This window comes from Perca fluviatilis, chromosome 1 (assembly GCF_010015445.1).
Source record: "Perca fluviatilis chromosome 1, GENO_Pfluv_1.0, whole genome shotgun sequence".
Lineage (NCBI taxonomy): Eukaryota > Metazoa > Chordata > Actinopteri > Perciformes > Percidae > Perca > Perca fluviatilis.
In genome coordinates, this window is record NC_053112.1 from 35,379,437 (window position 1) to 35,404,022 (window position 24,586).

General features: G+C 40.6%; 1 protein-coding gene across 2 annotated transcripts in view; it reads right to left on the reverse strand.

Moving 5' to 3' along the window:
* The window catches only part of dok7b (docking protein 7b), a 26,502-nt gene extending 7,420 nt beyond the window's left edge, over positions 1-19,082 (reverse strand). The window contains exons 1-8 of one of the 2 annotated variants that reach the window (XM_039797339.1): positions 18,608-19,082; positions 18,445-18,490; positions 17,528-17,616; positions 16,967-17,117; positions 13,093-13,293; positions 7,789-7,908; positions 4,691-4,798; positions 3,214-4,118 (exon numbers count right to left, since the gene is read on the reverse strand). In XM_039797339.1, coding sequence (XP_039653273.1) covers positions 3,214-4,118; positions 4,691-4,798; positions 7,789-7,908; positions 13,093-13,293; positions 16,967-17,117; positions 17,528-17,616; positions 18,445-18,490; positions 18,608-18,661 — 1,674 coding nt within the window. In that variant the 5' untranslated portion in view covers positions 18,662-19,082. Of the gene's footprint in view, positions 1-3,213; positions 4,119-4,690; positions 4,802-7,788; positions 7,909-13,092; positions 13,294-16,966; positions 17,118-17,527; positions 17,617-18,444; positions 18,491-18,607 lie in introns of both variants that reach the window. The other variant, XM_039797330.1, reaches the window with a different exon arrangement.
* Positions 19,083-24,586: the final 5,504 nt, after the last annotated feature.

Below are 24,586 nucleotides of genomic sequence, written 5' to 3' on the forward strand. Positions count from 1 at the left end.
ATGCTACGTCGTTCTCAATAGCAAAGCACTGCTACAACACACACAAGTTCACCATAATCTACCAAAAGAACTACTTACATGTGCGCCCTCATTTAGAAGAAGTCTCCCAGCTAATCCTGCCTTGTAACTGACCAAAGTTGGAGAAACAGCTTTCTTTTACTGTCTCTAGAGTTAGCTAGCTGACATGATCTACATCTGAACTACTGAGCATGTGCGAGTGCAATCAAAGATAGTACAGAAGAAGAAGAAGATGAAAAGAGGTCTCACTCTGTGGCTAAAACAGAAACCAGGTGAAAAGAGGATCTGCAGCAGTGAGAGAGAGCTGTGCAGTACAACAAAAATATGGTGTTTTTTGAAAATTAAACCATGTAAACCTATTCTGGTACAACCTTAAAATACAGTTATGAACCTGAAAATGAGCATAATATGGGCGCTTTAAAAAGCAAACTAACAAATGGTTAAAGATATTGGTTTATGATGCTCGTGATCCCCAGTTCAAATCACAGAATAGCAAGTATATTCCTAACAGAAATGATGTTAACGTATCCTGCTTCCTGCTTTTCTGCTCCTGTGGCAAGCACTGCACTGTTTTGAACTTCCCCATGAGCCTTAAAGTCATTGACTATAAATCACAATTACAAAGGAAGCCCCCCCGAGTGAATCATTAGGGTGAACTGCAACTAACAGTGTGTATGTGGAGAGGCCAGATAGTTGCTGCTTCAACTGCTGATGCGTCGCTCACAAACACTGCAATTTCTGTAAGAACAGCAAGGGAAAAGGTACATTTACAAAAGGCCAAACAGAGGAAAACACTATTAGAAAAGTAGACCCTCAACAAAATTGACTAAAAGACACTTAATGGGCAACTTGCTGAACAACACTCAACAATTACCATACAGTTGAATCAACTGAATCTCATTCACTATACACCCAAACAATAGCATTGCAAACTTTAACAAATTGCCATTTGCAGTGCTATTGTATTGTAAAGTGTTGTCCATCCACTGTATGTAGGGCCAATGCAGACTTTATTTAAACTTAAAAGGGTGGTTCAGCATTTTGGACATAGGACCTCATTTCCAAGTTAGCCTGTGTGTTATTTATCAGTGGAGACCGTTTAACACTTTTCATCCAATCCTTCCAGTTGCAGAGTTTGCTGGTGCTAGGCTAGCGCAAGTCAACAGTATCTGCTAGCCTGCCACTAAAAACAGTCTTACCTACTTCACAGTAGGCTACACCCGAGGCAAATAAATTATAACGCCAGACTATCAATGTAAATGTCTGTGTTGATAGAATAATATTAGAAATAAAACTATCCTTGCATCTCAATGATCGCATTACATTTTGAGGGACTAGTTTCTCAGCAGTGACGGAATTTTACTTTGCTCCGTTTAGTAGTACTGCACCAAAAAGTAAACAAAGAAACACACTACAGTCGGGACACCTAGTAGTAGTCTAGTACATTGGTATGAATGAAGCATGGTGAAGCATTGGATTAGAAACTAAGGACTAGGCAACATGGTGATTCAGTGTGCATTTTGAAATTGTAAAAATAAACCAAACAGATGGGCACCACAAAGTTTCCACAAATTTCCATTGGGAGATCCAGAAAGAAACCAACTGTCGCTTCTTGCTGCTGGCTTGGACATCAAGGCGGAGACTCTACTCAAGTGGCGAATGTGTAGTGATCATTTTAGACCAGACGACTTTGAAAACCCCCGTAAAAGGACCACAAGTCACTGACAACGAATGCGGTTCCATCCATCTTTCCAGATACACCAACAGCTACTGATGAACAGGTAATAACTTTAGGTAGGCTACTCTAGCTAATAAAGCTAGCTGCTATTGATAGATTGAGACTGACAACGTTAGTGGAGATAACCTTACAGTTCAAAGCATTGTGGAGAGTGCCAACGTTAGCCAACAGTATAGCTACACTCTTGGTAGATACCTGGCTGGGCTAACCGCTAACTTTAGGTAACTTCTGACAGAAAAGTCATGTAAGCTCAGACAGTTTACATGCAAATTGCAGCGGCAGGTAAATAAACTTGTGCGATTGTCGTGGAAACTGGCTTTCTCAGTAGCCTTGGTAATATCACTCTGCCTAACTATTGCAATGCGAGGCAAGGATAGTTTTATTTCTAACATTATTCTATCAACACAGACATTTACATTGATAGTCTGGCATTATAATTTATTTGCCTTGGGTGTACTGTGGAGTAGTGGCAGGCTAGCAGATACTGTTGACTTGCACTAGCCTAGCACCAGCCAACTCTGCAACTGGATGAAAAGCGTTGAAAACAGTCTCCACTGATAAATAACACACAGGCTAACTTGGAAATGAGGTCCTATGTCCAAAATTCTGAACCATCCTGTTTCTTAGTTCAACCGCAATGAATTGCTACCAATAGCTAAAGTCCTAAGAGGTATGACTGTTAATGGTAATTGTTGCATTTGTTTAGATATGCCAAATTGTAATTATATAAGTGATTATTGTTTGTTTTTTTATTAATGAGGATAAATGTTCTACTTTATGTTAAAATATACAACGTTTTACAATTATAAAGAAGCGTGGTTTACTTCATAGGCTGTGTTATTACTATCTGGGTCACATAGTATACAAGATATAACCAAAGATGTACAATATACTGGGATCCATTCAACAGTTACATTTGTTTGAAAAAGTAATAAATATTTGGCTCTATGGGTGGCAATTTAAGTCGGCTGGTTGGTCTGCCCACCACTTGGGTCCAGACTGAAATTATCTCAACAGCTATTGGATGGATTGCCATAATATGTGCTACAAATATCCAGGAAGATAATTCTTTAGTTCAATGTTGAAAGTACAGATTTTCCCAGGATCAAACAGGTCCCGCGAAGTTAGAATACCTCCCACATCTGTTAGAATAGAAATATGTGAGCCAGGTCTTGAACTTTGTTGCTTGGTGAGAGCAAAAAAAAAAAAAGATAGTTTGTCGTAATTTTAGGTACTAGGATTTTACAGCAGTGTCTCACTGAGGTGCCTCAACTCTTAATGGTCTCTCTGATCCCCGGGATAGAGCCTGTGTAAAATATCTATTACTGATGTGATCTAATTTATGAAGAGAGGTTTTAATTTCATCATACATTATAAAATAAAACTCCCTGTGATATGCTATAATCTGCTTAGTTGGTTGATTGATTGACTGGTTTATTGACAGAGTGTAACAGTACCTGTGGTTCTCCACAAACCGAGCCTCCAGGCACCAGCAGGGGTCTAGGTGTGGACCTCCCCTCACTGTCCACAGAGGGCGCCCTCTCACTGCCCCAGGAGTGGGAGCGCTGCATCATGACCTGACGCTGAGTCCTGAGTCCTTTGGGGCTGTTGCTCAACCTTTGTCCTTGACTACTCTCTCCATCCCTACTGCTCCTGCTGTCCCTGGCCAGCTCAGGTGGGCTTTCTTGGACGGAGGGTTCCCTCAGGGACAGGGTCTGGAGCAGACTCCTGGGGGTGTCGTACCACAGTCCGAGCAGGCTGGGAATTTGATACTCCTCACTGTGCATCGGGGATGCACGAGAGCTAGATCTGGAGGCACAAGGGCAGGGGGAGGTAGCAGAACTGTGCTCTAGGTTAAGTGTGGACTGAAAAGGAGGGGGAGGAAGAGCAGGAGTGGGGGGATGAACGGCAGGAGGTGTAGGAGGAGGATGAGGTGGAGCAGGGAGGCTGGCCACGGAGCCAAACTCTCCCTCCCCTCCCTGGCTGGCCATGTCCAGACTTCCTGTATATGAGGAGACACTTCCTGAGTATGATGACTGACTGCCTGTCGCTATCCCGATCCCACTGTCTAATGAGCTCTGGCGCCCGCTGTCATGGAGACATCGAGGATTGAGCTGGGCCGAGGACGGACGCGTCCCAGAGCTTCCCATCACAGCAGCATAAAGCCGGTCATCTGAACTGGTCAAAGCATTTAGCGTGGAGGAGCTTGATGGCGTCTCATTGGAGAGGTGCGGTCTAGATAACGGCTCCACCCAAAATGGAAGTCTGCTTCCATAGCTCGCATCAGATTGGCTGGAGGAGGAGCTGGAGATGCTGCTTTGGTCGTCCCCCGCAACAGATGTGCTGCAGCTGTAAGTGGAAGCTAAGAGGGGGAGAAAGTTATCAGATCCCGATAAAAGGAATTTATTAACCTGCACACAAACACGCACAGAAATGCATTAATCCCTACACACCAACCCCAAAGTTAAACTGTTAAACACACAGAACTTTAATTAATATATACAGCAAATTGTTAATTTGGCTCTGGACAGTAGATATTATGACCCTGTGAAATCAGTTTTCAATTAATTGTTCTCATTAGCTACGGTTCAAGTATTTTGCAGGCCTTTCTATGCAGTGAAGTTGTTTTTCTCCAAACTCTCTAAACTTGAGATAGTCAGCAAAAATGAATCACGGGACCTCTGATCCTGTGAACTTCACATTTATGGCTCATACACACACACGTAATTATGACAAAAACTTTCCCTGAATGGCTTCATCAATATTAATATAGACCAGTGATTAAGCCTTTGTTTGGACACAAGCATGCAATGATGATTCAGAGGTACGTCATGACAAACAGCATCTAAAAGGTCCTAAGATGATGCATCACAGAGTGCTCATGAGTCACATATTGGTTATATAACCGAAGGTGAAGTTACCAGTATAACGTACCTGTGCTGCTTGCAAGGCTGCAATGAGATAACATACTGAGTCTTTTCTCCAGTTCTGATGCCTCCTGGCTGATTTGTTTCTCTGCTGACACTGGGTCAGCATTGGGATCTGCTGTTTATACAGTACAGACACGCACAGACACAAGATGAGCACAAACACACAAGATCTTCAGAGCATGTAAGCAAAGAGAATAAAGACCAGACCCAGGTGGGTCTGGTCTTTATTCTCTTTGCTGACATGAATAATGAAAACACTTTATCTGCCGTCCTCTATTCTAACACAGACCAACTCCTGTCCAAATTGTTCACCTCGTCACATTTTAAAGTAAAAGTTTAACAGCAAAGCTCAGAACTGAAGTATCTGCAGTTTGAGGATCAACAGTCTTCATCGTACTCTAAATAAAAATGTTACTTTGACTGTAGTGCAAATAGTCTTTGGAGGGAATGAATCCACTGCAATTTAAATGGTGTATGTAAATAAAAACCTCTATAGAAATATTTCAATCAAAATTCACATTCACCTTTTTTTTTGAAGGCTAAAGTGTGAAAACAGTGTGCTAGGATGTATTTTTAGAAATACAGAGCTCACAAAACTAGGCCAGAGAACTCATTTGTATCTTAAAACAAATTGGAGAAATTAAGGGAGAAGTCATTAGAGTGCTACTGTATGCATCAGCCTCCTCTTTAAGATGTCTGCCGTGTGTGTGAGTGTGTCTCCAACTGTTATACCCGCTTGTAAATGTAACATCTCCTAGGAGGTTGTAGGCACCTCAACTATCTGTTGGAACATCAATTTAGTGTAAAACCCTGCCAATTACACACTTAATGCCTGCTATATATACATTGTGTGTGTGTGTGTGTGTGTGTGTGTGTGTGTGTGTGTGTGTGTGTGCGCGCTTGTGTGTGTGGGGGTGTCAACAACCTGACCCCTGGATCTCTGCCTCTGGACCGCAGTAGCTAATGCTAACATGTAGATGCCAAGTTTCTTCACTATGCTATGTGAGGTGTCAGCTAACATTTGCTAACGTAGCTGGTCTACGCTAATTATAGCTGCTTAACAGCACTGGATGTGTTAGGGTTAGAGTGGGCCTCAGAGCAAACTGACACAAGTTGCCTCACACTAGAATAAATGTTGTTGCAGTAATTGTTTGCATAATAATCCTGACTTTGCAACATGTGCAAGAGACAAAAACAACTATAGGCTACTTAAGTTATATATTTTTAGTTGTGTACTTACATTAGAGCAATCTCTAATTGTAATCAATGACACGGAGTGTGTCGTTTGCTTGTGTGTCAATGGCGACAAAAACGGTCACCTTTGACCCCTCTAGTTGCTCTTACTTCTGTCAAAACCATAGACTGTTAATATTAATTTTCAAGTCAATGATCAAAACATGGGAAACAGCAGAGGATACGTTCAAGAGTAATTGCAAATCATACGTCACAGAATTATACTCAGTAACACAATTTGATTACATGCCACTTTGCAACACAGTAATTAAGTAGAGACCTAATTTATTGACATCATATTTCATTATCGATCGAGCTTACTACAATGTGCTAGTTGACAAGTGGCTAATGCGTGGTGGCCCAATTGTAGTTAATGTTATAAGAGTAAGTTACAGCAACATTAAACATGGTTAACAGCGCTGGGCTAACCCTAAATTTGCCACATATCGTCAGCTGTAAGTGTAGTCGATTAATCTAATGCCAACGTAGCCAGCTAGAGCACCACAGTCTGTCTACCTGACTCCCGGCGCTAAGAGACTTCAGTCGGTATGAGAGCAGACAACTCGTTAGGTTACGTTCTGTGCAGAGGCTTTGACCACATGAACGGTTTGGGAAGTGGTTTGAATCTACACGGTTTAATTATACATCTATGATCTACACAATTGGATTACTGCAATTCTCTTTTTACTTGCCTCAGTAAATCATCTGTATATTGTTGTGTTTACATCCATGGTTTAGATTGAGACCCCTAGCAGCAAATATTGTATGTTTAAGCTAAAGTAGCAATATCACAATTTGAAAATACTCCATTATAAGTAAGTCATACATTTAAAATCTACTTAAGATGTGTTAGCAACCAAAGTATCAAAAGTGAACATGCTCATGAGGCAGCAGAATGCCCCATCAGTGTAAGATTATTATGTCATGTGATAAGGTTGTTGTTGTTGTTGTTGATGATGTGTTATGTTTTAGAACTTCAGCTAAACAAAAGAACAGAGTTTAGATGTACCAACATGCCTCCTAAAGCCTTGACTGTACTGATAAGGATCTGGTTTACAGCGAGCCATCAATGTGATGAATAAAACAAGCTTTAGGGTTGAGTCCTTCTGCAGAACAAGATTGCAAGTAGAGAACTCCCTGATAGATTATTCTACTGAGACCGACAGACAGGAAAGTTAAAATATATCAGTATTATGGAAATAGATTGGAAAACTGGGTCCAGGTGAATATTATACTTTTAAATGATAACTGACTCTGCAAAATGTGTTAAGCGCAGTTTGATATTGGCAGTAGCTAATAGAATTGAAGGTCAAAAGGAGTTACTTTAAACTTCTCTCCATGTTGGCATCAATTCTCCATCTAGTTCACCTAAAGCATTAACAAAGTTAAAAAAATGCATATGTCCAAAGCCACTGTACCACAGGGAGGTGGGCTTGTCTCCGTGTCTACTCAGAGGTATTGCAGATTTGTCAGATCCTTGGTATGTGCCCTGTATAACTTTTCTCTTTCCAACTCTCTGTCGACATATTTGTGGTCTCAGAAATTCCTGTGAAGTTAGCAGTACGTTACAATAGCACACAAGTCACACACAAGGCATGACCCCTTAATCCATGCGGTGACCCTTGGGGCTTTAAGCATGTGGTGTTTCCGTTTGCATGGCGCCTGACAAATGCTAAACATGGACACTAAACAAGGCTGTAAACCTTTATAATGGAAGTCACAGTTACATACTACTGTGATTGATTGTTTTAGCTCAGAACAGTGATTGCAAGCATATTGTATTTTTTGAAAAAGCGTATGTGTGTGTGTGTGTGTGTGTGTGTGTGTGTGTGTGTGTGTGTGTGTGTGTGTGTGTGTGTGTGTGTTGACCTGGCAGGACAGGGCGCAGGCCATGAGGGGTCCTGCTGGGGGTGATGCCCCTGACGATGCAGTCAAACAGCAAACTGATGCGCTCTCCTTCTGAACAGGACAAGAAGAAAACCCCAGCCCCTGGAAGATGGAAGGGGAGAACACGGACAGCACCAACAATGAGAGACATGCGTATATAATGGATGACTCAAAAAAATTTAGAGTTTAACCAACAGTTGAGAAAAAGAAAAATTAAACAGAATGAAGCAGTAGTAATAGGTATGGCAAATGGCAGAGTTAAGTAAAAAATACTGTAGTAAATTGTGAAATGTAGAGTAAAAAATCATTTTTGAGTAAGGTCAAACAATATTCAGTGAAGTTCAGAAGCCTGTTTTAAGGGCAATGCTGTTCTTTGCAGCAGCAACCACCCTTTCTTCAAAAGGTTAAATAAAAGGTCTCTCAATTCATTCCTCATAGTCCAGTCAAGCCCACAATCACAAGGCAAGCAAAAAAAATAATATATATATATATATATCATGAAACATCAAAATGTGACATTGCTGAGATACTGAAAAAACAGACACAAAGTAAGCCATTACTCAGGGGTTGGGTAAACAAATCATATTTGTTCTTATGGAACAGAGTTTGCAGATACTATAATAGAAAAAAACAGCTGAGAAAGTAGAGCAGAAAATTGAGTTTCTTTGCTTTGAATATAATTTCAAACAAAAGATTTAAAAAACTGCTGAAAATATATAATAATAATAATAATAATAATAATAATAATAATAATAATAATACTAGTAATTTTTTAGTTTTAAAACCCAAACAAAATGTAATACTTGGGTGAAGGTAAAGTATATATCTATCAAACTAGAAGGTTATATTTTACTTACTCCTATTTAGTATGTGTTCAATGCTATTAAAATGTGCTCTCAGAGCACCATTTAGTTCCTAAAGCTGAATCATCACTGGAAATTAAATGAAACCTGCAATGTATTTTATAGTAGTTTCTGAGTCAGTGGAAATGCTGGAGCTGCTAATTAACTCCCCTGGGGTCTCATTTATAAACGTGGCGTACGCACAAAACGGGGCTGAAAATGTGCGTACGCCACATACCACGCAAAGGTTGTGATTTATAAAAAACAAACTTGACGGGAGAATGTGCGGTCCTCCACGCTAACTCTGACCCATTGGAGACAAAATAGGAATTGGCAGATGGTGTTCACAACGGGAGAAGATGCACTATGAAAATACCATCACGGATAATATCAGTGTAAAGCTTTTCGGGTGAGATTATGCTTTATTGAAAGCCAGGATTTTACATAGACATTATTTTACGCTAACGCTACAAAACACTAAAAAGAAAAAAACAACAATTCAAAAGATATTCTAATTTCAACTCCAAATCTATCTGAACAGATTGAGGGACGTTTTAGAAGTTGACATAGCCCAAACCATAAACACAATCACAGTCATAGATACAGGGGTTGAACAAAATAATAGAAACAATACAATCTAGTGCAATCCTTGACATTAGTCAAACAATAAATACCACCTTTATGAATCCACAGTGTTGTCAAGTAAGACAGAAAGGTGTTCAACTTAGGTAAGCTACAAGGTTACAAACCATGTGGGAGCCCTATTTTAGCCCTTCAGACAAAAAGAAAACAAACTCCGGGCCTGGAAGTGAACACTTAATGGATCATTGTTAAAAAATACTATAGACATTTCTTAGACTGTGGTTTGGATTGTATTTCATTCTAAGGCCTTTACTAAACACATGAACCACCACCAATTTATTAAAAACGATGCTATGTGAGCCTTGAGAGTGAACCAAAACAGAGTAAAATTGTGGGCTGGAATACAAAAACAATGATCTGAAGGTGCTTAAAAGCTCAGTAGAGTCAGGGAGAACTGCAGACTCCAGACATATAGCACCAGATATAGAAAAGATATAAGAAAAAAAATAAAAATAAATGCAAATATTGATTATCGCCACTTTTAAGTCTCCCGGGGCATGATTGTGAGTATAAAATGAAGAATCTTCTGCTCTAGATGAATATGGAGAACTACTATAATGACACTGTAAGGCAAAATTGCTGCAGGATACTCTGACACTTTATTATCTCAGGATAAACCTCTTAAGATGAATCATCTAGTTTTTAAGGGGAAAACGTCCCACGTGCATCGACATACTACTGTACTACATTATGAGGTGCGAGTGTGTTTATGCCCACTGAGGGATATGGAAAGACTGCTGACATAGCATGTCAGCTTAAAATTGCTTTTATCTAGAACACAAAGCTTGACGGAACATCTAACCTCTGCAGAGGATCGTGTGTGTGTGTGTGTGTGTGTGTGTGTGTGCGTGTGTGTGTGTGTGTGTGTATGTGTGTATGTGTGTGGTCAGCAGGAATGCTTATGGACCTGATAAGCCAGAAAATGTTCATCTAGCTAAGACACCGCTCTGCGCCAAACATAATCAATTACAGAACACCATGGCCTCATTATCTGGAGTACTGATCTCACTATGTACTGATTCACAGTGCTACACCGTGCGCATATAATGGTGCAACCAAAGGCACACGTCCAACAGACATCCATGAAGACCCCAGCTCAACTGATTACTGTCTAGTAAAAGGCTTTGCACAGCACAACTGCCCACTGTGCCACAGGAGTGGTTAGTTGGCTGTCAGGCAGTGTGTATGTGTCTTCTACTCTGCAGCCAGAAATCTTATCGTCCGAGGCACAGCTGACTTTCAAAGTGCAGCTGCAGCAAAGAGCCCAGTGGCAGTCAAGGGTAAAATATTTTTATACACAGCAGCATTAGATGACCGAGGGCCCCCCTTACTGATTTGCTGAAGCGAAAAGGCCTCAAGGGAAATTAGGGAGCAGAGAGGGTAAAGGAGTTATTTTATCAGATGTTGGATTAAAGTAAAGTGCTCAAAAAGTGCAACCTAATATTAGCCAGTAATTGTTCTGCACCATTTGCACAGATCATGGTCCGATATAAATATGTTCTAGTATTTTGTACTTTTCAAGCATACCAATGCACTGTGTGTTACTGAAGAGATTCTTGTGCTCTCCCAAATTCCAAGATTTTCTTTGCAGCACATCAGTGTGTTTCTCTTTACAGTATTTTAATGTTTCTGCATGATTTACAAGTACCCAAATTGTATTGTGGTATTTGCACACAGCAGCTGACTCCAGGATAGACTTTACAATGCTACTACAGCATCTTAGCCATGTTACACTGCGGTTGCTTCAATATAAGTGCACATAAACACTCAGCGTGTAATAGCCCCAAATATAGTCTGCTTTGGATGAAACCAGACAAAACAACATAATATCACTGCTGAGCACTGGTATGTCTGACATGTACTCACCAAATACAAATAAACACGTACAAATGTAAACCAACACTCAGCTTTACCTTGCACTCATGCAAGGAATGTGACTTGCCGATTTGACTCTTACATGTTTCTGTCACTCTGTTTCTGCACCAATGCCAAGAGAGCCTCTCTCTACTTCCCCAGTGGCTGCTGGGTAATATGCAGATGAAGTGAAGGAGAAAACTGCCATTAGCTGTCCAGCCTGTGATTGGCTGAGTGACCACTACAGGGGAGGCTGGTATTTATAGACATTGCCTATCAGAACACTGAAACCAGAGCCTGGGCCCTCATGGTTATTCCTGTAGGAGCCATGAGACTGTTTGCGGACACACACACACACACACACACACACACACACACACACACACACACACACACACACGAACTTTCCCTCAAAACTAACACACCTCTAAAACAAAATGTCAGCAAGGAGATAGTTTACACTATACAGGAGGTAGTAAAACAAATATTTCCAGGTATCTTAATAAAATCGGGAACACAGCAGTTGTTGCCAAGTGTCCCTACAATAAATTAACACTGTCTGATTTAACTCTTATCTTGCTGTCGATGACACACACACGCACGCACGCACGCCTTTCATTCTTCACATTCATGCCGACATCAACGGGACATTCGGAGGATACCTAAACCCTGGCAACCACACAAACACACACCACACTATTTGGTGGGCAGGCGTACAGAGTGGTGGGTTCATACATACAAAGTAATTTCTTATGTGGATAAAGTTACTCTATAAACACCTGGAATAAATCACAGGTTTTTATGTGAGTCTGTTAGTGTTAAATGACAGATCTATCAATCTGTACGCACTAGAGAGAAATGAAAAAAGGGAAGCACTTTAAAAAGTGTAATTTAGACATCTATGCTGCAGTGGTTGTATATCACATGGACAAAGTTACTGGTCCAGTGAGTTCTTGGTTGGTTAAACTTTAAAGTTCACTCACTCTTACACTGAACATCAGTCTCCAATGGTTGAATAATTCTTATGGATTTTGTGACAGCGTACCGCCCCATGAACGACTCTTTTGGTATATTACAGAGCCAAGACAAAACTATCAGAAGGGCGGGGCCACAGACAGCCCCATGGATTTATCAATGCACAGCACAGTAAGGCGAATGATATTTCAGAGCCATGGTCAGGCTATAGATTCTAACTTGCATAAACCTCAGTGAGATTGGGGATCAATGAGTCAGGCAGACTAGACATATTCAACTAAGAACCCCTGTGCCCCAGCCATCGCTGTGTTATTAGGGGATGAAGATGAGGGATGAAGGGTTAACAAGGGGCATGCATTTTGGTCATTTTGCTATCAAGGGGAGTGGCATCTCCCCCTTAAATCTCCTACTGGTTGAGGGTATCTTTTAGGTATAATCTTTAATTCATACAGGAAACAAGCAACTTAAATATCATTCTTCATTGAGTAGAAAATATATTTATTCAACTTGTTGTTGTGTTTCCTGTTGTGTTGTCTGCTTTGCAAGATAAATACAAAATCTATATGCACATGTAAAAAGACCAACAGTGTTGGCTTAGGAGGTTTAAATCACACTGCTTATGCAAAATGCAACATGTCTTGTCATTGGTGCTTCCAATGATGGATTGAATATTGGTGTAAAATGGGAACATAGAAAGAAGCTCTTTGATTCTGAGGGACAGACATCTTAAATTCCTGTGGACTTTTTCCCTCATTAAACTCTACTGTAGCTCTGGCAGAAATTGCCCTGAATTTATGTCATCTAGGTTCAGTCAGTTACCCACAAATAAGACAACAGAGCCAGCGATGTGACTATACACTGCCCATAGCGGTTATTCAGCTATTAGTGTTAAAAGTGTCGCCCTTTTTGGCTGCATGCCACAGTGTCTAAATTCACACAGCAGTAAACCTTCCTCAGTCCAGGAGCTACTCACAGTACCCGCAGCGAGTCCCGCCCTCGAACACGAAGCCATTTGGCACCGCACCATATCGACGCAACGCCGACAACTTCCAGTGGCCAATGACGACAGGAGGGACGCCTCTGGTGAGTACCAATAGGTTGTTGCACAGGTGGAGGGAGGCGGGGCCGCTTTCCAGTTTGGTTCCCGGCTCGACATTTACACTGAACCTGTGGACTGAAGGAGAAAAAGAGAGACAGAGTTGAGAAGAAATTATCACTCACACACACCACACACACACACACACACACACAAACACACACACACACGAGGGTGAACATAAAAAACTAACTAAAAGGGCATATCACACACACAAGCACATGAACACTCATGTACAGTGTTGCGGTAATGATGATTAAGCAGTTCTTTAAGTTCTTTAAGTGGCTGCAATTTGTCAACGCTCAGTTTGTACAGATGGCACTTTCTCCAAGGTGCCAAGGTGTGTCGCTCCCTCTCGCAGCCAAACACATACTGTATAGGGTCACATATAGTATACACATACATTATATCTATGTACAGTATGTGCCCATACAGTACGGCACAATTAGTGGGGCTTTTTAAACAAGTTATAGTTACAGGAAAAACGTGAATTAGTACAAAATAAATTTAAAAAAATAAATTTAGAAAGCACTTGAAAAACGGTTTTAGGTAGTTCACTTCTTTTCACCTTCAACAGACTGCTGAACAGGCTGAAGGGCTCTCTGCCTGAGCACCTCTGGGTGCAGTCTGGCTTGCTAAACATTCAAAGATGTAGCTGAAGGCAGCATCGTGCAGGTGTGTTGGTTTACTAATCTGAAGCAGGTGTTTTTCTAGCATAATGAAATTATGTTAAACCAAAGGCTGTCTTCAAGGTAGGGAATCAGGATGCTTTGGAAAATGTTAACAGCAATGTAAAGTATTCATAATTTGCAAGAAGGGTAAGTTGAGGTGAAATGGTTTCAATATTTGGCTAGCAGCATTGTGGACAAACTGCAGGCATGATAACGACTTTTGTTGGGTAAAGAGAGCTGTAGTAATCTTCAAGAGGATACAAAGATAATTGTGGATACGTTTAGAACTATTCTCAGCCACAGAAAAGACAGCTCCAAATCCTGTGTTTTAATAGTTACATTGTGATTCTTAGCAGTGGGTTTTGCATTGTAAAATAAAATATTTAATGTGCTGTGGATTTTATTTTAACAGTCAGAAGACAGGAAAGAACAGAGTTGCTGTTATTAAGCTGGAAAATGTTCTCCAACATGCATCAGCAAAACTGCAGTTTATGGGTTTCAAAGAGAGACGAAATGATGAGACATTCACATAGCGACGGAAGAACAGAATGCTTGTGGATAATATGATTATGGGGTTGGATGGAGCCTCGAAAATATCCTGCACGTGATATTTTGGAAAGAGGGGGAAGAAAAAGTACCTGTTCAGAAAAATGTTTAGAAATACTGATAGTACTGCACAAAATGCCTTATTTAATACTGGCTGGAGAGTACAACTACAAATCAGGCTGGATTTATTGATATGTTATTACAATTCATGATAATAGCGAGGATATTTAAGACAAATTTTAAAAAGAAAGTTTGGACAGAGGTAAAAGTAATTTCTGAGAGGTCCAAGTTAGAATTCTTAGATTGACTACAGTAAACTTGAATCGGAAGCCAGAGTTTTTAACAATCGATGAAATGCTTGTGGTTTAAGACTTCTTTAAGCTGTTTGGCTGGGACTGTGTTAAGAGAGTAGGTGGATGAGATCAAATGAACGGGTGGACCGAATTTAGTGGGGTAATAGGCACCAGAAAAAAGGTGGACTTGTTTTACTCTTCTTTCAAACACGTTATTGTGCAGAGGACGCCTCTAAAGGCTAACTAGAGGGGCAACAATAAAAATGACCCTTCAGTTGTAATATTTCTTAAAACGTTGCTTCTAACCACATTACTACCTACTCTATCTGTAAAGTGTCTCGAGATAACTCTTGTTATGATTTGATACTATAAATAAAATTGAATTACACTTAGAACAGGGGTCTTCAACGTTTTTTAAGCCAAGGACCCCTTAACTGAAAGAGAGACGGAGCAGGGACCCCCTACTATATATTATGTATAAAATGAAGTTGCATATTAAACTCGGCCTACGATAACGTGTGGGCGTTCTATACATAGCTTTTTTTGCATACTAAGTTTTGAAATTGGCTAATAATTGTTGGCATGGTTTTATAAATCATGTTTTAATGTTAAACATAAAGTACATGTGGCACAGTGAACCCTTAGGATGAACTGTATCTGTGGATGGTCTTAGTGACTACCTTACCTATAGGCCAGTAAGCAGTGGGGATTTATATTTGCTAATAATATGTTGGATTTGTGTTTACTGATGTTAATTTTTGAAAAAACTTAAATTAACAATCATTTTGAGGCCCCCCCTGCATTGACTCTGAGGACCCCCCAGGGGTCCCAGAACCCCTGTTGAAGATCCCTGACTTAGAATAATACGTAAATCTCAAAAGTTCACACAGTTCACGTATATACGTAAATGGGATTCAGTGTCCTTTGTCATTCTCCTTTTATCCTCAGCTAACCACTTTTCTCTGAAAAGTTGTGAAATTGAGATAGCAGATTTTGCAGATAGAGAATGACCACAGTGATGGAGTGATGGTCTGTGTAAATCCACTTGTCATCTCTTTGATCCCCTCGAGCAAATTTGGCCAACCAAATTACAAAAGGACTTAGGATATTTTTACTGTGCATCAACCACATTCAGGCTTTAAATGTTTTTTTAATGTTCAGGGCAATAAGAACTGGGTCACGGAGCATCTGATGTCACTTAAGTAATATTTTAGATACTAATGCTGAATAAGTCACTCCTTGAAACAGTGTAGTTAGTACTGCTAATCCACAAAAACAACTGCCTCTTCAGCTTTTTAAAAGGTCCTCTTTGGATGCTTTTATATAGACCTTAGTGGTGCCCTAATACTGTATCTGAAGTCTCTTTTATATAGACCTTAGTGGTGCCCTAATACTGTATCTGAAGTCTCTTTTATATAGACCTTAGTGGTGCCCTAATACTGTATCTGAAGTCTCTTTTATATAGACCTTAGTGGTCCCCTAATACTGTATCTGAAGTCTCTTTTATATAGACCTTAGTGGTGCCCTAATACTGTATCTGAAGTCTCTTTTATATAGACCTTAGTGGTGCCCTAATACTGTATCTGAAGTCTCTTTTATATAGACCTTAGTGGTGCCCTAATACTGTATCTGAAGTCTCTTTTATATAGACCTTAGTGGTGCCCTAATACTGTATCTGAAGTCTCTTTTATATAGACCTTAGTTGTGCCCTAATACTGTATCTGAAGTCTCTTTCCCAAAATTCAGCCTTGGTGCAGAATTACAGCCACTAGAGCCAGTCCCACAATGAGCTTTCCTTAGGATGTGCCATTTCTGTGTCTGTAGCTATTGAGGAGGAGAGGAGGGGGGGGCGGCCTTGACCAACTGCCACTTTGCTCGTTTGAAAGCCATGAAAGCCAGAGAGCTATGAGCTCATAAGGAGCAAGATTCCAGATCAGCCCATCTGAGCTTTCATTTTCTCAACGGGGGGACCACAGGCAGGCTGGGGGAACGCACATTAAATAAATATAAAAAAAAACTCACAAAGTGACATTTTCATGCCATGGGACCTTTAAGAAACTTTGAGATCCTTGCTTCTGCTACTTAAAACAAAACACACAAACTAACCTGATATAAAACTAGCTGAATTTCTTGATGTGTGGAATCCAACTGCAGCTTAGTAAACTAACTTTCCTCTTCAGTACATACATCATCCACATATCACTCAAGACCGTGACATATACACAAGGTCCAACCACTGACCCTCTCCCAGGCTGTAGCGGACGCGGGCATCCCAGGCCAGCAGGGCGTCTCGGCTGTTGAAGCCCAGGACCAGCGTGTGTGCCAGACAGAGGATGGAGAGGGTGTAGGATACCCCGTCATATCCGGGCCCTGGCTCTACACCACAGATACCCTGGGGTGAAAAAAAATAAATAAATTAAAAAAAATATAGTAAATTACACTGAGAATTTAGATTGTATTACTAATATTCTCTTTAATGCTGTATTCGTTTTATTATCTCAAGGGAAATAGTCGTATCAGCCTCAATCAAAAGAGTTGTCTCCCTCCTGATTGAGGCCAGGTGGATTTGTCAGTTTAAGGAAGTGGTCCTCTTTGTTTAATGCCGTTTCCTGTTTTTACCTCAAGTCCTTATCCATCCATGTGGCTGTGACATTATTTGGTCTATCCCCTTGTACATGCAATAGCAGTAGAAAGCCTGAGGTATGTGATGCAACGACACCAAAGAGCTGTAATAAAGCTGCCACCGGTGTGTTTCACCTGCACTGAGATCAGAAGCAGCGAGGCTGCTGCAGCTGAACATACCTCCAGAGTTACATTGAGCCTCTCCTTCTGGTTGCTGCCCTTCTCCTTCCCTTTCTTCTTCTCCTTATACACCAGCAGAGACAGACAGTCTAATGCAGAGACACACAGAGTGAGGAGCTTTAAACACAGACAGCCTTAAAAAGTCAATTCTGTGCTTAATAGCAGAATAACAACAGATTCACTTTTTTGTAATCTCCGCTGCGTGTCTTGTCTGTGTTTATGGCACAGCTGTCATAACAAATCCTAAAACAATGAACTGATCCACTGGCACAGCTGATCACACACACACACACACACACACACACACACACACACACACACACACACACACACACACACACACACACACACACACACACACACACACACACACACACACACACACACACACGTATGGTGAGGGGAACAGTGTGTCTCAAGTGAAACTCAACTCTGTTTTGAGACATGCTGTCTTCATTTTCTGCCCAGCTTGAAGAGAGAAACCTCGGTTACACTGTGGCAATGTCACAATATTAGCTGGAAATCTTTCAAAAGAAAAGTTACCTGAAATCCAACTGGCACTAAAATCCCTTAAGATTTCATTTAATATCCAGACTTATTTGTAGGGGACATACATCGCTCATTTGTCTGCAGTCTGCACCCTTTAAAAGACGTATTTAGTCAATTATATAAACTCAGTCGATCAATTCAGCTGTTGTATTGCGTGATATACCCACGTGTTGACGTTGATATGTTGCGCTATGCGCTCCTGTGGCGCACGGCCAATTCACAAGTTGTGAGAAAAGCAGAGAACTGCAGAAAAGCAGATATTAGTGCTAAATGATGCGGATGTATTTTTTTTTGTCGCTGTATAAATGTGCACATTTTCAATGGGAATAGTAAAAGGATTGTAAAAATGAAAGCGGGTTGCCACATACCTGCGACAGGAGAGGGCTTCCGAAGAACGACGCACCGAGTCTTCCACTGTGGAGAAGTTTGTAAAGAATCAATAAATGACAAAGCATATTCCTGTAGTTGACCCTGAAAGTATAAAAATACATTTTAAAGTTTAAATATAAGAGGAATATTGGAGAAATTAACCTTTTTTCCATCTCTGAACTTGACTTGTCCGTCCGCGACAATTGTATCCGTCATCTTCTGACATGGTTCCGAGCAGCTGTGTGTGTGTGTGTGTGTGTGTGTGTGTGTGTGTGTGTGTGTGTGTGTGTGTGTGTGTGTGTGTGTGTGTGTGTTACTCTCCCCCAGTCCACCGACAGAGAGGGCGGTCACTTTTCAAAATAGCATTTACAGTCCAAGCCCCGCCGGCACACTGCACACTCTCCCCGAATATCAGACCACCGGGGCGGGGAGAGAAACCAGCCTCCCACCGCGGGGTTCTGCCAAGTTAGTACAGCTGTCATCCGGCGTCAAGTGCTTATTGTTTACAATGTCGCTAATTCGATTAAAAGTGCATAACTCGCGCACCTTTCACTAACTCATGAAGCTGGCTCTGAGCCGGGTGTTAGACAGGGATTCAGGTTGCCTTAATGCTAATCAGTGGAGCCTCAGCTCGGTCTGTGGAAAGCCGGTTTAATCTGGAAAAGGGGGCGCGAGAGTAATGCCAATCAATAGATGTAAAACGAGTAATTTATCTTAAAATCCGCAACAATAAATAAATGATATGAGATTACTTGTCAAGAAAATACTTTATTATGTGAACATATGTCCCATATGTCCACTGAATGAGCACATCCTGAGGGCAAAAGTGGAATAGAGCAGTCCTGCTGGTTTTACTGATTCACTGTTGTCTCAGAGGTCCATTGTGATAAAAATCCTTGCGTTGCTCTTAGGCACTTGACTCAGGACTGGATGTTTTCAGGGTGGTATTACCTCCAGGGCCTCTGTAAGTTCAGGGGCAATTAACAGGAGAATGTCATCAACTAGCTGGTGCCAGGAACACTTATCTCGGAGTCTGGCCGTTATTATGTTATCCAAAGAAATGCAGACAGCTGACAATGTTTCAGGGTTCCCTTTTCAAAATGTCCATATTTAATTGTAATGCAGGTGGTTGACATACTGAGTTTGTGAAAACAAGATGTATAATGTCTTCTGCTGGCTCTGGAGGAGTTTGGTCAAGACTGAGAAAATAACCCTGATGATGTCATCATGGCAGGGATGGCCTAATGCAAGATGCTGTTAAGTTGCATTATGGGGAAACGTATGTTCCAACATGAGGACTGAAAGAATATTTCAGCCTCTGCTGCTGTTTGCAAGTTTTCCAACTTTATGGAAAAGCAAATACTGAATCCTTGAAGTGACACTTTAATTTAATTTACAGATTTACAACCTACAGAGCCAAAAAACTACTGGTGTTACAAGTAGGCTATTCTCCTGCATGGGCACAACTTCAGCTAGGCCAGGAAGTGCTTTGCTGTGTCCCAATTCTTTGTTACACATTCTGTATAGGAATTCTGTAGATGCTGTTTTTGCAGTTAATATAGGCTACAACATATTAATAAAGTTATCTTTCAAAATCTGAGCAGACATCAATCAGCTTGTGACTTTGTAATGCCTTCACAATTTGACTGCTAAATAAGATTTCATTGTTTTGGGGGTTTTCTGTAATGGGCATTTTCAACTAAACATGCCTTATCTTTTATAAGGCAAAATGTTTTGTTTGTAATAATAGCTGTGAAACTGAGTGGAGTAAAAAGTACAATATTTTCCTCTGAAATGTAATGGAGTAAGAGTACAAAGTAGCATTCAATGTCCAAAACAAGTCCCTCAAAATTGCACAGTAACTTGTGTGAACACATGACTTTCCACCCCTGCACAGTACAGTTAGAATGATGTAGTATGGAACTGGGACACAGCATTAGATTAATCTCAGCCTGTTATCTTCTAATAGCAGCCCTCGGTATACAGTCTGGGAGCAGCTGGTCAGTTGTCACTGAGCCCTTTGCCTCAACTTGAAAGCTAGACAGATGTTCCAGCTGCTGCAGACACAATCAGTGTGGTCAGAGTCACATAGACGACGTCAGCGGGCCAGGCACTCCGTGGAGCAGCTAAACATCAGGCTACTCAAACAAAGGTTGCTTTCCATTTACTCCGGTCTATCTGCCCCTTGCCTTCACTCTGCTCCAACGGTCTCTTGGCTTTGACCATAGAGGGCAAGTCTGAAGTCTGGTACACTGCAGACCTCATCCTGCTGCCACGGCAATGCAGCTCCAAGGCCACACCCTCCCACTTCCTGTCCAGCTCTGAACCCTGGGAGCCCCTTAGGTCTCGGGACCCTCGGCCGGTTTGCTTGCTGTCTTCTGGGATAGTAGTCCCGATTTCGTCCAAATCCAAGGCTCGTTTTGGGGTCGAGTGGTTAGAGCGGGACGAAGGTGATTTTGATTTGCGACGCGAGCGAAGAGGAGGCCGTGGTGGAGGAATAGGAGGAGGAGAAGGAGAGGGAGGGATGGGCTTGGAAGATGTTTTTCTTCTGGGCATTTTGAAACCACCACCTCCTCCTCCTCCTCCTCCTCTTACTTACCCTGTCCATGGAATATCTTTTTGGACTTAGAAAAGGGTAAAAAAGAAAAGCAAGAGACAAAAAACACAGCAGCACTGCACCAGCACTGCAAACCGTACACATGCCAGAAACACGCACAGAAAACACAAAATATGAGCAAAATGTTCTGCATTGGTTGGCAAAGGTCTGTGGTGCAAGAAGTAAAATTACAAAAGAAAAACACCATATTATGAACTAAAGCTACAGAACATGTTTATCTCTCTTTATGTGAAGAAGAGAAATTAAGATTATTCACATTCTTTTAAATTCAAATGAAATATTACAGCCATGACCCTCCTGTAGCCAAATCAATACCAGAAGCAGAATTCTCAGAAGACAATTTAACAGAAAGCCAACTACTAAGGATACAAAATTATAAAAATAGTAAAAAGAATAAAAAATGATAAGGACGAATAAAAAGATAATAAAATGCGACATCACATACTTAAAATATTTTAAGAAGTGTAATATTTTTTTTTTTAAATGCCTGTATGAATGCCACTGTCGTCCGACCCAATGCTATCCAGACTGAAATATCTGTTGGATCGATTGGCTTGAAATCTTCAGACAGGATGAGCTGTACTAATAACGTGGTGATGCCTTCATTTTGACATAACCATCATCCTCCTAAGCTCTTAATTTGTTTATTGCTAATTAGCACATGCTAGCATGCCAAGCTAAAATAACAACAAAAACACTCTAAACTAGAAAACGTGGTTAACACTGTGTAACGTCACTAACATCAGCATGTTAGCAGGCTGTTGTTAGCATTTAGCTCAAAGCCTCGCTGGGCGTAAGTGACCTCACAACATGGCTGTAGGGGAATGTACAGTATACAGTTAGTACAAAGTCGTCCTACTTACCAACTGCAAGTAAGATGACTTGTTACAAGAGTTCAAAAATGTTTTTTGTTTTTTTTAGATTTAAAACAGAGTAGGCTACGAATAAACATCTCAAAGACGCTACACCCTCGGTCTACAGGTGTTTCCACTTATTGCCTGATGAGACCTCTGTGTGGGCGTAGATGGTTGACATCTCCATCACTTCTATGTTAGCGTTGTAGGGACAAATTAACCTTTACATTCTATACCTTTATTTTTTATTAAATACACCTGCGTGGGTGTGCAGAGCCATAATGATTGTACAAAAAAAACATAATGTCATTAGCCTACTATTTTATTTCTAATTTTTTAATTTATATTATTATATATATTTAAATAAAAAATTTTTTTAAATGGAAAAAAAAAATTTTTTTTTTTTTTTATATATATATATATATATATATATATATATATATTTTTTATATATATATATATATACATACATACATACATACATACATACATACATATATATATATACACATACACACATATACATATATATATACACATATATATATTTATATATTTAGCTCAGTTTAGAAAATGTTTCCTTCTCTTTCATCCCGTTCCTCTCTTTCCACCACTGTCTATGTTCCTTCTCTTACCAGCAGATGGAGCCATTTGAGATGAGAAGCGCTGCTGATGCACTTAAGAGGCAATTATTTTGTTGGCCAGTGGACAATGGCATCGGTCCTAGCAAGAGCCAGTGAATTGAGGCACCAATGCCAAAACTGTATTCATACAACAGCTTCTGCTAACCAGGTTTTCCCATGCAATTACAGCAACAATTAACTCTGTGGGTCCTTCGGCATGAAAACAAGAATCAGACCGAGAGATTGGTTTATGTTGAAGAACTCTCAGCACTTCCTTGATATTCAAGTCATGCTTTTCAACAAGATTTGACTAAATTGGGTTTAACCAAATTAATCTTATGGTCTACATAAAGGAGACAACTTCCACTATCCACTGTCCTAATCTAGATACAGATCCTTGTTTTTTTTCCCCCTTTCCTATCTATTTTCCCCGACAGTCTTCTGGTGAACACTTAAAAAATCCCACAGATGTGGCCGGGTTGGTTCAGTGGGTAGAGCAGGCGCACATATACTCAGAGGTTTATGCCTCGATGCAGATCTCACCGCTCCGTGTTTGTAGGTGAGCACGAGCATGTATAGTGAAGTGGAAATGAGTATGTGTGTGTGAGTGAGAGAGAGGAGGAGGAAGAAACAGAAGCTAGTTTTGTTTGTGGGCTACCAAAGAGCCCAGCATGACAAAGCTTGACTAACAAGGCATTGAGCAGAGGGGAACCCATGCATAGCTAATAGCCTAGTCCCCCCAAAAGGCTTTGTACACTGAAACAAAAGCCCAGTCCACGCACACACACACGCACACACACACACACACACACACACACACACACACACACACACACACACACACACACACACACACACACACACACACACACACACACACACAGAAGAGGCAATAGAGAGAGATGGAGAGGAATATTAAGTAAGATAGGATAGAGGTTGTACAGAGGGAGTGAGACGGTCAGAGGAAAAAATAAATAAAGTGAAGAATCTCTTAGCTGGTCATTTGAACTAGGATAGCTGTTGGTCAATTTCAGAATAAGACATTGAAGGTCTGATAACCATGAGATACATTAAATATAGCTATTTAAAACTATTTACAAGGTAACTAGTAACTAAAGCTGTCAGATACGTTTTAGTTCACTCTGGAACGTAGTGGAGAAAAAGTAGAAAGTATAACACAAAATGGGAATACCGGTTCTGAAGTACAGTTTTGAGGTACTTGAACTTTGCTCTGCGTAACAAGTATAGTTTCATTTAACCACTGGTTATCCCCATGGTGTTTGACATTACAAATCAGCATATGAAGATGCATATAAATACTTAGATGAAAACATGCATGTAATGCCTGATACCAGAGCTGCGCCTCCATGCACAGAACAAATTATGGGGCCCACACACATACACAACACTCATAACAGATGAAGTGAGGAGAATAAACGGATATTATTGAAAGTCTTAGGAAAAGGAAGGAGGCCGCTCACATGAGGCTCTGCAGAGTTCAACCTCTAAAACATTTATTTGATCTATTTACAGACAGTACAGTCAACTGAAAAGAAGAGACAAGAATTGATTTCTGTTGTGACACAACTGAAGAAACAACATGGCTGCATTGCAGTTCAACAATGACTACAGCGATAAGGTGAATTCACAAAGTTGACTATATACAAATTAATACTTTTAACTGACAGATTGTAAAAATGGATGTGGGATAACTTAATCACTTCTTGAGAATATAGTACAGGATAAAGTAAGTGAAACCTTTAAATAGTGAAACGGTTTGACTTGTTAGTCCAAATTTGTCCAGCTTAAACCCTGCAGGGAAAGACAGTTCGGAATACTGTTGGAATTGCTAGACTGTGGAAAAACAGATGCTGATGTAGTGCAAAGAGGAAAAATGGGGGATGAAAAACTGGTCATGTACAGTCAGTGCAGACGCTTCTGGATCATTTGGTCAGAGGGCGAGATGGCATGTGTGCGCACTCGCTGCGGTCTTTTTTTTAAGAGTGACACGAGAAAGGCCTGAGGTAAGAGAACGGTGGTGGAAACA